General features: G+C 48.8%; 1 protein-coding gene across 1 annotated transcript in view; it reads left to right on the plus strand.

Annotated features, from left to right (window-relative positions):
• The first annotated feature begins 382 nt into the window (after positions 1–382).
• Positions 383–16,698, plus strand: part of BLVRB (biliverdin reductase B) — an 18,281-nt gene continuing 1,965 nt past the window's right edge. The window contains exons 1-4 of the mRNA XM_007942979.2: positions 383–461; positions 8,312–8,476; positions 8,613–8,702; positions 13,602–13,730. Coding sequence (XP_007941170.1) covers positions 383–461; positions 8,312–8,476; positions 8,613–8,702; positions 13,602–13,730 — 463 coding nt within the window. The remainder of the gene's footprint in view (positions 462–8,311; positions 8,477–8,612; positions 8,703–13,601; positions 13,731–16,698) is intronic.

The raw sequence follows: 16,698 nt of genomic DNA on the forward strand, positions 1-16,698 counted from the left end.
TGGCTAGAGCGAGGAGGCGGGACACTAGGAGAACGGCTGTCCTAATCCCGCCCCCTTGCCCTGTTCTGGAGGGAGGCGTGGCTTATATGGCCCCGCCTCCCAATTTCCATATCGGGTGGAGTGGGCAGTGCTCCGCAGCAAGCTAATACTTGCCGACTCCTGTCCCGCCCACACACGCTTTTCCTAGTAGGAGGCGTGGTCTGTCTGCACACGCCCCTCCTTCTGAGCGTTAGGAGGGACGAGGCGGGGCTGAGGCGGGGTCAACTGCGTCCGGCTCCGCCCCCGCCCTCCAGTTACAGAAGGGCAGCGAGCGAGGCCCCGCACCCACTCGGTTTCCGCGTGTCCGGCGACTCCGCGGCTACCGGCCCCACGATCCTGCAGCATGGCGGTCAAGAAGATAGCGATCTTTGGCGCCACTGGCAGGACCGGGCTCACTACCCTGGCTCAGGCGGTGCAAGCAGGTATGAGTCGGGGTGGGCCGGAGACGTCATGGGGTGAACGCGCAGAGCATTAGGAAGGGGCGTTCTGGGGCCATGCTGAGTCTAGTTGGGGCTTTCAGTACCTCGGTAGTGTCAGGACCCAAGGAGCTGAGCAGGTGGCTACGAGGGCAGGAATGCGGGAGGCCACGACACTGCGTTCAATTGCATGTAAATCCAGGGCACAGAAATTGTCCATGGGAGCCCCCCCCCCCCCGCTCCAGGGGACAGTTTGGTGTAAATACAGGGCTTTTATGAAACATTGTTGCTGTTGCTATTATTATTAGCTCAACCCAGGGAGGGCTTACTGAACTAGATTACCCATTTGTCGCCCAGCACTGCCCTTTCTTCCCGTGTTAAATCCTCACAGCACTCACATGGGGTTGTTGCTGTAGTTGAGTGCCGTCCAGTGGGTTGTTGGAATGCAACTGCTCGGTAGAGTTTTCTTGGTTATAATCTTTTCGGAAGCAGGTTGCCAAGTCTTTCTCCGATGTGCAGCTGAGTACTCTAACCGCCGACCTTTTGTTCAGCAGAACTCTCAACCTGTGCAACACCAACCAAAAAAAACCAACCCACTGCCATCCAGTCGATTCCGACCCATAGCGACCCCCACTGGGTTTCGGAGGCGGTCAATCTTTAACGAAGTAGATTGCCCGTCTTCCTTCCGCGGAGTGGCTGGAGGGGTTTGAACCTCCACCAGGGCTTCTACAATTACCCCACTTCTATGAGAAAACTGAGGTCCAGAGAGTGATTTGCTTAAACCGACAACAACAAATAGCTGGTGAATGGCGGTGCTGGCATTTGAACTAACCACCACAAAAACCAAAAGCTTGGGCACTAGGGCCAGAACTTTAAAGGTTGGGGGGTTGTGAACACCTACGAGAGGGGACTCACTGAGAGAATGAAGGCTTGGGGGTACCAGTCCTGGGAAAGACAGTGAGGGCTGAGAATTTGGAGCTGCGCTAGGGTGGGAAGTGAGGCAGGAAAAGGGATATTCCACTGCCGGGCACCGTGCCGTCTTCACCAACCCCCAGCAAGGCCTGGGGCTTCCAGATACAGGGCCCCACCTCTGCTGGCCTCAGTGACTCTGAAGATAAAGACTATCTGGGTGCCCCAAAGGGGTAGAGGCCGCTGAGGTCCCACTCTCTAATGGCTCCCAGCCCAGCCCTCCTTGGGAGGGGCTCTGCCTCTGCCTGAAAGCCCCCCACTAGGCCCACTGCTTTCCCCTCCCCCAGTGAGACCTCCTGAGGATCTTGTAGAGAGGGGAGAAACGAATTTGTTGATGAGCGATTCTGGGGTAAATGTGAGGAAAGAAGGAAAAGGGGGGAAGTTGAGAAGTGCTGAGTCACCCTGGGGCTTTGGAGTCCTGGTTTCGACCTCCCCCATCCCGAATTCCATTTGCCCACCCTGCTGGTCACCGCTGGGACTGCACCCCGGGGAATTGGGATCTAGGGCCTAGGGGAGCTTTGCCTTCTCACTTGGCTCTTGGCTCTTCACACCACCTCTTCAAAGTTCTGAGCCTCCAGGAAAAAGGAAAGAGCTCTGGTGGCTAGTGCCTAAGCCATTTGATTGCTAACCTGAAGGCGGGTTACCCCCTGAAGGTTCAAACCCCCAGCCACTCCTCAGAAGGAAGATTAAGCAATCTACTCCTGTAGAGATGTTGTTATGTGCTGTCCAGTCGGACCCAACTCATAGCTACCCCTCCTTGGGTTTCTGAAGGGGTATTACTACGGAAACAGATTGCCCAACCTTCCTTCCAAGGAGTAGCTGGTGGGTTTGAACCGCCAGCCTTCTGATTAGCAGTCAAGTGCCTTAGGCACTACACTACCATAGATACTGCCTCAGAAACCCAAGGAGGGGTCACTATGAGTCAAATTGAGTCAACAGCAGTGAGTTTTGTTTGGGTGTTTTGTTTTTTTTTTTACCAAGTTAGGGCTTTATCTTCCGGGGTGGTTCTGAGTTCTGACAGGCCCGGACTCTGGCCCCAGACTGCCCACATTCAGTCCCCAGCTCTGCCACTACCAGTTGTGTGGTCAGTGCCTTGCCATCTTCATACCTAGATTTCTGTAAAATGGTGGTGAAACTAGTAGCCCCTCCCCTATGGCACTCTTGTGACAGTTAAATGAGATAATATGTGGAAGTGCCTAGAACAGTGCCTGGTGGATACCTACTGCTCAGTAAACACCCTTTGGCTGAGTGACCATCACTTCATTTCAGTAAAAATTCTACCTTCTTTCTCTACTAGCTCTGTGATCCCAGCCCAGTTACATAACATTGTCTCAGTTTCCTCGTTCTCCAAATGGAGATAATCATATCTTGTAGGACTGTAGCAGTCTGGTACTTTTCACACTGTGGGTCATCAAAAAAAAACAAAAAACACCTCACTGCCATCAGGTTGGATCCCACTCATAGCGACCCCTCCTTGGGTTTCCGAGGCGGTATCACTACAGAAGTAGATTGCCCAGTCTTCTGGGGAGTGGCCCTTGGGTTTGAACCATTAGCCTTCTGGTTAGCAGTCTAATGCCTTAGGCACTACACCATCAGAGCTCCTTGTGGGTCATAGTGAGTTCTTAGTATATTTAATTGGTCACAACAGTATCAGAATTTATTACATGTTAAATATTGGTTTTATCAAACTTTTATGTCAAATACAAAGCCAGACTCACTGCCATCAAATAGTTTCCGACTCATAGCAACTCCCATCATGTTTCTGAGGCTGTAAATCTTTATGGAAGTAGATTGCCCCATCTTCCTTTTGAGGAGCAGCTGGTGGGTTTGAACTGCTGACCTTCCAGTTAGCAGTCAAGTGCCTTATCCACTATGCCACCAGAGCTCCTTTTATGTCAAATATATTCCCTGTCTGGAGCAATGAAGAGTGAAGAAAAGCAAAGACATGTGGAAACAATTAGTCCAAAGGATAATGGACCAAGTGAACCCCAGCTCCTTGACCCTGAGACCAGAAGAACTAGATGGTGCCCAGCTATCACTGCTGACCACTCTGAAAGGGATCACACTAGGACATCCTGGACTGAGTGAGAGTAGAGAGAAGAACGTGGAACAAAACTCAAAATCGTGTAAAAGAACAGGCTTGCTGCTCTGCTGGAGACTCGTAGAACCCCCAGGCTATGGCCCTTGACACCATTCCAGCTTGGAACCAAACACTTCTGAGGCTCAGCTTTCAGTCAAACAACAGACCTATGAAGTGAACAGTGACACCAGAAATGTACAACTTCTTACAACAGCCAGCTGTGTGAGATCGAAAGGGCAGCATTTGCCCAGGGGTAAACCTTAGAAGGAAGCTTCTAAGTCCTTCTTTAAGGGTGGAAAACAAACAGGGAGGAGGTAGGAAGAGTGCTGTTACATTGTGGGAATTGCAATCAATGTTATGAATCAAAATGTATATGAATTGTTGAATGGAAAAGCAACCTGTTACGTAAACTTTCACCCAAATCACAATTAAAATACACACATATGTGTACATATATGTATGTGTATGGGAGTCCCTGGGTGATAACCGGGAAGCAGTTAACACTCTTGGCTACCATCCAAAAGGCTGACCGTTTGAGTCCGCCCAGTGGCTCCCCGGAAGACGGCTTGGCTCTCTACCTCTGAAAAAACCAGCCATTGACAACCCTGAGGAACACAGGTCTGTCCTGACACGCGTGGGGTAGGTTAGCACTGAGCTCGTTGACAGTTTGGCCTCCAGGGACTCAGCTTACCAGGCACGTGCATTCAGCTCTATTTTAACCAGTACCGTGGCAGGTGTTAACCAGCGCCCTCATTGGCTCCCTGAAAGCCCCTGTGTGCACAGCCCACCACCAGCGCCGATGTGCCAGGACACCGTAGGTTTTGTGTCATTCCCTGATCCCATATGATGCGAATGCTGGGCACTGTGATCTGTATTTTAGAGATGAAGAAGCTGCAGAGTTTAAAAACTTTTGTGCTTTAAAAGACAACCCCTGGAGAAGAGGTAACTATCAGGAAGAAGTGGGAGGGGAGCTGTTGCATTGGGGTAAATTGTAGTCAATGTCATGAGACAAAGTGTATGTGAACTGCTGTATGGAAAGTGAATTTGCTCTGTAAATTTTCACCCAAATCACAATCAAAAATTAAAACTAAAAAAAAGACAACCCCTGGAATGGGAGAAAAATTTTGCAAATTGTATATCTGCTAAGAAGCTTACATCCAGAATCAGGGAAGATGTTTGTGTAACAGCCAATAAGTGGCAGGGCCAGGATTTGAACCCAGGTCTATGGGGCCTTAAAGCCTTGCTTTCCTGTTTATAAAGGGTCAGGGAGATAGTGATGAATATGACAGTCCCTGGACCTGCAGTGCCCTTGGTTTACTCTAGGTCAGCATAATTAAGGCTCTGATGGGAAAAACAAGAGCTGGAGGACTGGAAGAAAAGGATAAAGGGTGTTCTAGGCAGAGGACAGCGTGTACAAAGGCCAGGGGACAGGAAATGGCATGGTGAATTTGAGGAACTGAACGAGGTACAAGAGATGAAGTGAGCAGTGGTTGGAGGAGGAGGGGCCTTAAAGGCTGGAGTGAGGAACATGGGCTTAACCGCAAGGCATTATGGGTCCTGAGAGGGATCTGAGCAGGGGGCACTTAAAATTTACCATGGAATGTTCTGTTTGGCTGCTTTGTTGGAGGACAGGTTGGAGGGGTTGTAACTGGGGACCTGGAGCCCAGGGTGGATATCAAGGCAGAGAGGCCAGGCAGGAAAGAGAACACTGGACCAGGGCTAAGGATAAAACCATCAGATGAAAAGGCATGCTAACAGCAAACACTCATACAGTACTTATCCCTGTACCAGGCACCACCCCAAACTTTTTGTTTATTTCTTTTAATTTTTTGTTTTTTTACATTTCTTAGAACAGCTTTATTGAGATGAAATTTATATACCACACGATTCACCCATTTAAAATTCAAGGGTTCTTAAGATCTTTAGAATTGTGTGGCCATCACCACAATCCATGTGAAAACATTTCATCACCCCAAAAAGAAGCACCTAGAAATGCCCCTCATTTCTCCCCCAGCCCCAACCCTAGGCAACCACCAGCTACTTTCTGTCCTGTGAATTCACCTGTTGTAGACATTTCATGTCAATGGAGTCATACCGTCGTGTCCTGTTATGTGCCTGGTATCTGAAGATACTTGACATATCTTCAAGAGTGAGCATGTTATAACATGTATCAGTATCACATTTTTATTGCTGAATAATATTCCATTGTATGAACATGCCAAATTGATGTAGCCGTTCATCAGTTGATGGACATTTGGGTTGTTCCTACTTTGGGGCTATTATGAGTAATGTTGTTATGAAAATTTGTGTACAAGTTTTGGTGTGACATGTGTTTTCATTTCTCCAGGGCATGTACTTGGGAGTGGAATTGCTGGATCGTGCTGGCATGATCAGACATCCTAACAATCCTTGGTTAACCTTTTCAGGAACTGTCAGGCTCTCTTCTAAAATAGCTGTGCTGTTTGATGTTCCCATCAGCTGTGGATGAGAATTCCAAGTTCTCCATGCCCTTGCCAACACTTGTATTATCTGTCTTTTTTATTATAGCCATCCTAGTGTGCGTGAAAAGGAGCTCTGGTGGCACAGTGCCTAAGGCATTTCACTGCTGTTCTGGTTCCCTAGAACCTAAGGCATTTGCGGTATATTCCTCTCTGACAGGAATATATCGCAAATGGGATGGTTTTAACAAACAGGAGTTTATTCTTACAGTTTGGAGGCTTTAAGTGCAAGTTCAAAGTGCCAGGCTCTAGGGGCTGGGTGAAAGCGCCTCAACCTTGGGGTCCAGCTCTGCCTCCTGCTACTGGCCCACTGGAGCCAGAGGCATTTCTTCACTCAGACAGCTGCTGGCTGCTGGGGCTGACACACCCAAGGTTGACAAGTAAAAAGGCACAGTCCCAATGTTACTAATCCAAGTGGCAGGCCATTAACTTAAGTCCATTGTAAGTCCCAAGGTCCGCAGAGCATGGCAGGCTGCTGAGCAATGACGTGGCTACATGCCGGGTCCAAGTGTGCCATAGGCTAGAGACCATTCTCAAGGCTTCTCCTTATATATAGGAAGCAGACCACATACCCAAAGGCAACTACCCAGCTGCTCATGGTAGATCCCACCATGGAGCTGATTGCCAGTCTCCTCATGGGAATTAACTACCACCAGCTGCCCAGCCACTCGACCAGGCCCAGCCAAGCTGACACACAAACCAAACTACCACACGTAGTATACCCTAACCTTTGGCCACTGTTTAAAACAAAGGAAGAAACACATTATCTCTCAGCTTTAAAATGTGTGTGTTGTGGCCCCGGTAGGAGTTGGGGCACAGAATTATCCAAAATTATTTTGGGAGGGGACATAGCAAAGTGATACTCAAAATCTTTAACAACCCCTAAGGTAGGATGGAGGAGCTCTGGTGGTGTAGTGGTTAAAGCATTCGGCTGCTAACTATAGGATGGATGGTTTGAACCCACCAGCTGCTCCATGGGAGAAAGATGTGGCAGCCTGCTTCCATATTTATATATATATACACAAAGAGAAATTTATCTTAGGAAAATGGCTCACACATTTACAGAAGCTGGCAAGTCCCCAGTTCTTGGATCAAATGTCAATCTGGAGGCTTTTCCTGACTCTCGCAGCTGCAGGGCTGAGGAGCTCAAGGTTGGCAGGCAGTGTACTGGCTGTTGACTCCAGCGAATGACGAATCCAAGATCTCAAGGCTGAATGGTGGATTGTTCGCTCACGGACAGTTGTAGGCAGAATCCCAATCCACAGAAGAGTCTCTTGTCCCAGGATGTCCATAAATATACTGGAAGCAGGCCACACCCCTAGGGAAACTCCCTTTCAGCGGATTGGCTGCTCAAAACATATACATCTGATCCCATCATTGGAACAACCCACATCACAATTGCTTAAACCACACAGAATTGTGGTCCAGCTAAGTGGACACAAAGCTCCAACTATCACAGTAGGATCAGGCCCTGAGGAAGTGAGGCCCAGGAGCATGGTCCAGGATGAACCCCAATGCTGGAAACCTTCAGGTGTCTGATGGCCTCCTCTGTACCTGTTTCCTCCAGGATTATGGATGGGCGTGTATGAGTTTCCTAGGGCCTGCATAAGGCATTACCTCAAACTAGGTGACTTTAAACAACAACGTTACTCTCCCAAAGTTCTGAAGGCTTGGGGTCTGAATTCAGGGTGTGCACAGGGCCAAAGTCTCCCTGAAGACTCTAAGGAGATCCTTCCTCAGCTCTTTTTGCTTCTGGAGGCCCCAGGTGACACTTGGCTTGTGGTAGCATCTCTCCAGTCTCTGCTTTGGTCGTCACATGGCCGGCTCCCCTTTGCGTCTCTGGGCCTCACATGTGTCCTCTTCTCTTTTTATAAAGATACACTCACACTGGATTAGCCCCATACACGCGTATCCCACTATGACTTCATGTTAACTACGAATTACATCTACAAAGACCCAGTTTCCCAATCAGATCACATTCACAGGTACCTGAAATTGGGACTTCAACAAGTGTTTTTGGAGGACACAATTCCACCCATTAAGGGGCTCATAGACCAGTGCAGGGTCAAATATTAACCCTTTAGTTGCTGGGTGGTGGGGAAGGTGGGAGTACGTGCGAAGGCCTCAGTGTGGACTTTCCACCAACTGGCATGAAGGTGTCGCCGTATTTTAACAACCAACTGAATGTCAATTACCACTATGGCTGCAAAATGTCTGAAGACCTCTGCCCCAGAGCAGGGGACCTGGGAGATGGATCTGGGGAGCTCCGGCACCCACTGACCCTCCTCTCTACCCCTCTTTGCCCGTAGGTTATGAAGTGACGGTGCTGGTGCGAGACCCGTCCAGGCTGCCTTCAGAGGGGCCCCAGCCGGCCCACGTGGTGGTGGGAGATGTTCGGAAGGCAGCCGACGTGGACAAGACCGTGGCTGGGCAGGACGCTGTTGTTGTGCTGCTGGGCACCGGCAATGACCTCAGTACTGAGCCCCCCCTCTGCCCACGGCCTCCTCCTGCACCCCGGCCCCCAGCCCCCCCCCCCCCCCCTGCCCCGCCCCTACCGCCCCAGCCGCCTCCGCCACCCACAAGTGACAGCCACTCTCTGTCATCTCTAAGGTCCCACCACAGTGATGTCCGAGGGCGCCCAGAACATTGTGGCAGCCATGAAGGCTCACGGCGTGGACAAGGTCGTGGCCTGCACCTCGGGTGGGTGGCAGGGTCACAGAGTGCTGCTGAGCTGGGGGCAGGTGGGGACTGGACAGGCCAGGTTCTGTAGCCCAGGAGCCTCTGAAAGGTGACATTGAAGCCGCTCCAAGTTCCTGTGCATGCGTTTACCGACCATGTGCCTGAGCTTTGCTGGGGACGTGGTGACCAGCACAGCTGTGGGGCTCACTGATGGGAGAGAGATCATAAACAGAACTATCATCAGACACTGACCGTCCAGACTGGTCAGGCTGGGAGGGGGGAGGCACAGGCAGGGGGGCTGGGGGCAGGGCAGGGGAAATGCAGACAGAAGGGTCGGCCTGGGCAGGAAGCCAGCTGTGGGACCCGGAAGAGGCACCTGCAGAGAGGTCGGGAAGGGCCTCCTAGAGGAAATGAGAGAGCTGTAACCCCAGCAGACCAGCTCTCTGCCCTCACAGAGCCCCCAGTTTGCGGGAAGATGGACATGAAAGAAAGGGTTGCCCGAGTAATATTAAAGGTAGGGTACAGAGTGGAGCACAGGAGCGCAGTTAATGCTAAGAGTTAGCATTTATTGGCCTGGTGGTACAGTGGTTAAGGCATTTGGCTGCCCACCAAAAAGGTCAATGGTTTGAACCCATGAACCACTCCGCAGAGCAAAGATGAGGCAGCCTGCTTCTGTATAGGTTTACAGCTTTGGAAACCCAATGGGGCAGTTCTACTCTGTCCTGTAGAGGTGCGGGGGTCAGAATTGACTCACAATAGTGGGTTTGGTTTGGGTTTTGCTTCTGTGAAGACTGATAGCCTTGGAAAGCCTATGGAGCAGATCTACTCTGTCCTCTAGGGTCACCATGAGTCAGAATCGACTGGATAACAGTGAGTTTGGTTTTTTAGGTTTTGACAGGAGTGCCTTAGGGGTAAATGCCAAATAATCCTCACAAAACCCCCGAGGCAGCTGCATGTACTTTGAATCCTACCCACCAAAACCAAACCCACTGCCATGGAGTCGATTCCGACTCATAGCGACCCTAGAGGGTAGTCTCTCTTGAGTAGCTAAGGGAACTGAGGCACCAGGAGGCCAACGGCTTCCCGAGTTCACACAGCTTGTGGCTGGCAGAGCTGAGTGTGAACCCGGGCTGTCTCCAAGGCCCTCTCACCTCTATTTTTTCACACTAATTGCTTGCCTGAGAAGGGAGGTGTCGTGGAGAGAGGGCTGCGTGGTGAGAGGGACTGCTGCCGACAGGGCACATGAGCGCGCAGGCCTGGAGGCCAGCAGGTAGCTGAGAGGGGAACGAAATAATTTATGACGCCCCCAGCTTTGAAATGGTATAAGTAATACTAAACCTGTAATTTTAGAATGTTCTTCTCTCCGTGTTCATATTTTTCTTCCGTGTTATGAAGACCAGTTTGAGAAGTGAGAAGAATTTTTGCTGCTATAATAGAAAAAAAAAAAATGCATTCCCATTTGGTAGATTCTGACTCACAGCGCCCCTAGAGGACAGGGTAGAACTGCCCCCCAGAGTTTCCAAGGCTGTCAATCTTTATGGAAGCAGACTGCCACATCTTTCTCCCATGGAGCAGCTGGTAGGTTTGAACTGCTATCCAAAAGTGCTTTAACCACTGCACCACCAGAGTTTCCAAACTAAACTCAACTGCCATCAAGTCGATTCCAACTCATAGCAACCCCTATTGGGTTTCCGAGGCAGTAAATCTTTACAGAAGTAGATTGCCTCATCTTCCTTCCCCAGAGTGGCTGGTGGGTTTGAACCGCCAACCTTCTGGTTAGCAGTCAAATGCCTTAGGCACTACACCACCAGAGCTCCTCTTACTATGGTGGTGTTGTTATGTGCCATCCAGTCAGACCTCTGACTCATAGCGACCCTTCCTTGGGTTTCCTAGGCAGTATCCCTACAGAAGTAGATTGCCCAACCTTCCTTCCAAGGAGTGACTGGTGGGTTTGAACCGCCAGCCTTCTGGTTAGCAGTCAAGTGCCTCATGCACTACGCTACTAGAGCTCCTCCTTACTATGATAGGAACTGTAAAATTGATTTAATCTGCCTTTTATTTTATTTTCCCCAAGTTTTTTAGTTTTTTTTTTTAATATCAAATTTTTTTCTTAATATCAAATCCTGGTGTGTGCCAGGGTTTGTTTCTTTTTCTCATTTTTTTTTTTCACTTTTTTAAAAAATCATTTAGGAAATGATTTTAAACTCACAGTTTGCAGGAACTCATTTCACTCAGATTCACTAAGTGTTGACATCCCTATTTTCCTTATTCCTTCTATCTCTGTCCCTCTTTCTGTCTGTCTGTATGTACATATGTGTGTGTATTTACTTATTTATATATACGCACACATATGTGTATAATTCTTTTCTGACTCATTTGAAGGACCGTGGGTGGCGCATAGGGTTTGGACTCCTCTTTTCACCTGAAGGTGAATAATTTGAACTCACCCCGTTGTGGTGCTGAAGAAAAGCTGGGTGACCTGCTTCCATTGTCATTACAGCCGAGAGAACCCTCCAGGACAGTTCTGCTCTGTAACACACGGGGTTGCCATGATGTGAAATCGCCTTGGCCACGAATGTGGTTTCACATATATCATGGCCTTTTCCTTCAATGTGTATTTTGTTGACTTGTTTTTTATAACTTTTTATTGTATTTAAAAAAAAAAAAAAAAAACTTAACTGCCGTCGAGTTGGTTCAACTCATAGTGACCCCTCCTTGGGTTACCGAGGAGGTATCTTAACAGAAGTAGATTGCCCAACCTTCCTTCCAAGGAGTGGCTGGTGGGTTTGAACTACCAGCCTTCTGGTTAGCAGTCAAATGCCACCAGAGCTCCCTTTTATTGTAAAACACTTTAAAACAGAAAAGTTGAAAAAGCTGAGTGTTCATAGTCCCTCCATCCCAACTCAAAGCCTAGTATTTTCCATAATTGTTTTATCCATGAGCATACAAGGAACCCTGGTGGCATTGTGGGTAAGGCCTTTTGCTACTAACCAGAAGGTCAGTGGTTCAAACCCACCAGCAGCTCCGCGGGAGGAAGGTGAGGCAATCTACTCATCTATAAATCTAAAGTTTTACAGCCTTGGAAACCCAATGGGGGTCGCTGTGAGTCGGGATCAACTCAATAGCAGTGAGTTTTTTTCTTTTGGTTTATGGACATACACACACAGACACAAATGTTTGTATTTTACAAAACTTTTTGAGATTAAGTTGCAGATCCCAGGACACTTTACCCTTCTGGCATCTCCTAAGAAAAGAAAAGGAGCCCTGGTGGTGCCGTCGTTAAGTGGTTGGCTGCTAACCGGAAGATTGGTGGTTTGAACACACCAGCCGCTCCATGGGGAAAAGATATGGCAGTCTGCTTCTGTAAAGATTTACGGCCTTGGAAACCCTATGGCCTAGTTTCTTTAGGGTTGCTATCAATTGGAATCAACTTGATGGCAATGGGTTTATTATTATTTGAAGAGAAGAAAAGGCTTTTCTCTTCTAGAAGTACTGTATGATTATCACACCTGAGAAAATGAACACTAATTCCCCTCCATCCTGTAATTATTAGAGTATCCAGTTCCCTCCATATTCAAATTTCAAGAGAAAGGATTAGAAAGATCCTTGTCATCTAAGGAGCTTGCATTTTATCTTGGCCTAGGAAGCCTGGGGAGGGTTGTTTTTTAAGGTGGTTCCTGAAAGGATTAGGACAAAAAAAACTGCAAGATGTTGACTGGATCTGAGACTGCAAACTACTGGCAATGTGGAATTAGGAGGCTGGGAAGTGGGGCCCTGAGGCTCTTGTTGGGTGCTCTGGGGCCACAGTTTCAGAGAGAATCCTGTTCCCTACCTTACGGGGTAGGAGCTCTGGTAGCATAGTGCCTAAGGCACTTGACTGCTAACCAGAAGGCTGGGGGTTCAAACCCACCAGCCACTCCTCGGAAGGAAGGTTAGGCAATCTACTTCCGTAGTGATACTGCCTCGGAAACCCAAGGAGGGGTCACTATGAGTTGAGTCCAATTCGACGACACATAACAACAACAACCTCATGGGGTTGTTGTCAGGAGTCAGTGAGAGTCGGAACCCCATGTCAGCGTAGAACTGAGCTCCGTAAATGGCTGCTTTTTCAGGAACAGATCACCAGCGTCTAGGTGCACTCACGCTGCCAGCCTTTCAGTTAGCTGAGGATCTTAACAGTTTGCACCACCACCTAGTTCTGCTCTGACATGTGTGGGGGTCACAGGGAGTCTAAGTCAATTTGATGGCAACCGGCTTGGGTTTTGGGTTTTGTTTTGTTTTAGTAGATGAACACTAGGGCAAAAACAAAGCAGGCTAAAGGGCTTTTGGATGTGTCGAACAGGATGGTCAGGGAAGGCCTTATTGAAAGGTGGCCTTTAAGAGAAGTTTGCCAGGGGGTGAAGGAGAGAGCCATGTGACTGAGAGAAGAGCATTGTGGTTAGTGGGATCAGCCATTGCGAAACTGTGAGGTGGGGGCAGGGCTGGAGTGGAGCAAGGGAAGGGATGTTGGGGGATGCGAGAGGTGATGGCAGAGAGGGGAGGGCACCGTGATGGGGACTTGGCTTTTCTCCCGAGTGAGATGGAGCCTGAGGAAGTGTTGTGACTCAGGTGTTTACGGGGTCCATCTGGCTGCGTGTGGGGAGCAGACTGAGGGGCAGGGAGACCTGGGAGGAGACTGGGACCAGGTGGGTTTTGAATTACTGGACTTTTGCTGACAGCTCACGTGCAGGGTGGGAAAGAGAGAGGAGCCTGGGAAGACTCCCACATGTTTCCCTGAGTCCCTGAAAGGCGACGCGGAGCCGCTGCAGGGTTTTGTCCTGTCCCAAGACAGGAAAGGCCAGCAAGCAGGTCTGACCAGGAGGCTGTGGACCTGGCCAGGCTGCCCTGAAGCCGTGTCTGACCCTGCCCTGTGCCCCACAGCCTTCCTGCTATGGGACCCAGCCAAGGTGCCCCCACGGCTGCAGGACGTGACCAATGACCACATTCGGATGCACAAGGTGTTGCAGGAGTCAGGCCTGAAGTACGTCGCTGTGATGCCGCCCCACATAGGTGAGTGGGGCAGGGACCCTGAGACACTGTGCTACCAGCTGCTTCTTCCTGTCCTCTGAGGAGATCCGCAAGGTTGCCCTCCAACCAAAACCAAACTCACTGCTGTCGAGTTGGATCCGACTCAGCAACCCCTCCTTGGGTTTCCGAGGTGGTATCCCTACGGAAGTAGCTTGCCCAGTCTTCCTTCCGAGGCTTCCCTGGCCACCCTAAAATTGCAAATCTTTCCCCAACTTCCTGTCCTCTTTCTCTGCTTTCTAACATATTATTCGTTTATCTCTGCTTCACAAACTACCCAAAATATAGAGATCTGAAACCACACCATTATTTACTATGAATAGTTCCCTCAGCACTGGGCACTGACTAGATGTAGCATGTGGTTGATGCTTTTTGTGTGTGGGTGAAAGTTTACAGAGCAAATTCACTTTCCATACAGCCGTTCACATTCACTTGTCTCATGACATTGACTATAATTTCCCACCATGCAACAGCTCCCCTCCCACTTCCTCCCCATAGTTACCTCTTCCCTGTGTCCATTCCTCCATGACCTCCTGCCCCCTGAGCCATCTCCCTGTGCATACACAGCCCTTCTTTCTCTCATGATTGTTCTCTCCAAGGAGTATATCTACCTCAGGTACATGTTCAACTCATATCCCTGTCTTTTGTTTAAGATAGCCTTGTTTTTTGGGTCTCACAAGTTTTCCACCTTAGACAAGGTGCAGTCTTACCACTTTTCTATCATTCTCTGTTTGGTGGGAAATATTTACGTTTTCCTCCTCTGGTATGTTTCCCCTCACACAGGGTCCAGCCTTCCCAGGTTTTACTGTAGCAGGTGCTCAGTATGTTTGTTGCATGAGCTGATGCTGATAAGCCACACCTTGTGACGGGGTTCAGAGAGAACCAGTAAACTCCTTTACTCCCTCTCCCTGCAAGGTCTGGAATTGACAGTGAGAGACACCAAGAGTCAGATACAGGGAGAGAATGTTTCTTGCATGTCTGGCCACCATTACAGTAAAACCTGCAAAAGACAGAAACTGTGGCAGGCAGAAACCTATAGAGGAGAAAAAGTCAAATATCTGACTGTCAAAGGCAGACAACTTGTGAGACCTGGAAAAACAAGTCAGTTCTTCGAGTTCCGGCACTCACAGGTTTCACTCTATAAGTGCTGGTGACGCAGGCCTTGTTCTCATGAGGCTTCTGTGTCTAGTGGAGGAGACCGATGATAGATGCGTAGTGTTAACGTTGGGTTAATAAGCCAAATGAAGAAACAGTGAAGTGTGGTAAGAAGTGACGAGATGCTGTTTATTTAGCCTAGACTTGCTAAGGAGCCGGCTTCATGTAGTGAGGAATGAGTCAGGTGACTATCTGAGGGAAGGGAGGACTGGGCAGAGGGAATAGCACTGCACAGCCCTGAGGCAGGGTACCCGTATCTCTTCCATATTTGTCTCCTCACTGGAGGAGCAATTTTGCTTTGCTCTCTGTGTAGTGGGGCCCCTGGCAGGAGGACGCCTGCACTCCAGATGTCTGAATAGATTCAGTGTTTAGATTCAATTTAGGATCTGTGTTAGGAGGCCATTTGGCCCAGACTCCTAAGCCCTGAGTTGGTTGGAAAGCTGCGTGGTGAAGAAGCTGCATGGTCTTCAGGCTGTTGACCTCGCGTTTCTGAACCTCAGTTTCCTCATCTCTATACAGAGGTCACAATATGACTTGAGGTTCAAAATGAATGTTTAAAGAGCTCGCTCCTGGAAATTACTTTTAACACACAGCAATACTTTTTAGGTTATCGTGAAAAGTTTCAAATGTACAGAGTAATTGAAGGAGTGAAAGGTTTATGGACATCCATTGTATGCATTTCCTGGGGCTGTTGTAGAAAAGTGTTGGTCTCGCAGTTTGGAAGCTGGAAATCTAGATTCCAGGTGTCTGCCATACCGACGCCCTCTGTGTGCTCTGAGGACGAATCTGTTTCTCTTGCTGCGCTTCTGGTTTGTCCGGGATCCTGACATTCCCTGATTTGTAGATGTGTCTCTCCAGTCTCTCCAGCTACACACGGCCATTTTTCTGTGTCTCTGGTGTTTTTATAAGAACACCGCTTTTAAAGGGTTAGGAACCACCATACGTTGGTCTGACCGATGTTAATGTACCAATAACATCTTCAAAGACCCTATTTCCAAATAAAGTGGTGTTAGTAAGTCCCGGGGCTCAGGACTTCAACGTGTATTCAGTCCATGATGCGCATAAACCCATCGGCTAGTCGCATTTGTTAACATTTTGCCCTGTTTGCGTGCATGTATACCACGCACACTCTCTGTACACACACACACGCACACACACATGTTGTCTGTCCATGGGTGGTGCTGCGTCTAAAAGCAAGTGGAAGACATCATCTCATTTTACTCAACAGGCATCTCCCCAGAAAGAAAGATTTTTGTGTGCACATCACAGTGCCATTATCATACCTGAGAGAATTGATATCAATCCTGTCATATTATTTAGCATCTGCTCTTCAGTCAAATTTCCACCTTTATTTATTTATTTAATCTTTATTGTGATTTAGCTAAAACTTTACAGGGTAAATTCATTTTACATACAGCAATTCATACGCATGTTGTCTCATGACGTTGACTGCAGTCCCCCACATTGTAACAGCTCTCTTCCCACTTCCTCCCAGTAGTTACCTCTTCCCTGTGTCCTTTTCTATGCATTCCTGCCCCTTGAGCTGTCTCCCTATGCAAACACTGCCCTTCAGTTCTCCCACGATAGAGAGAGATGTTCTAAGGAGTGTATCTACCTGATGTAAATGTTCGCCCCATATGCCTGTCTATTGTTTCGCTAGAAGCCACAGGAGTAAGTTCAATTCCAGATCTGAATGGTAACTAAGGGCCATGTTGTTGCTGTTGTTGTTGTTATATGCTGTCGAGTCGGCCCCGACTCATAGCGACCCCTCCTTGGGTTTCCGAGGCAGTATCACTAC

This window comes from Orycteropus afer, unplaced genomic scaffold (assembly GCF_000298275.1).
Source record: "Orycteropus afer afer isolate SDZICR_OR568_19922 unplaced genomic scaffold, OryAfe1.0 scaffold00099, whole genome shotgun sequence".
NCBI classification, from domain to species: Eukaryota; Metazoa; Chordata; class Mammalia; order Tubulidentata; family Orycteropodidae; genus Orycteropus; species Orycteropus afer.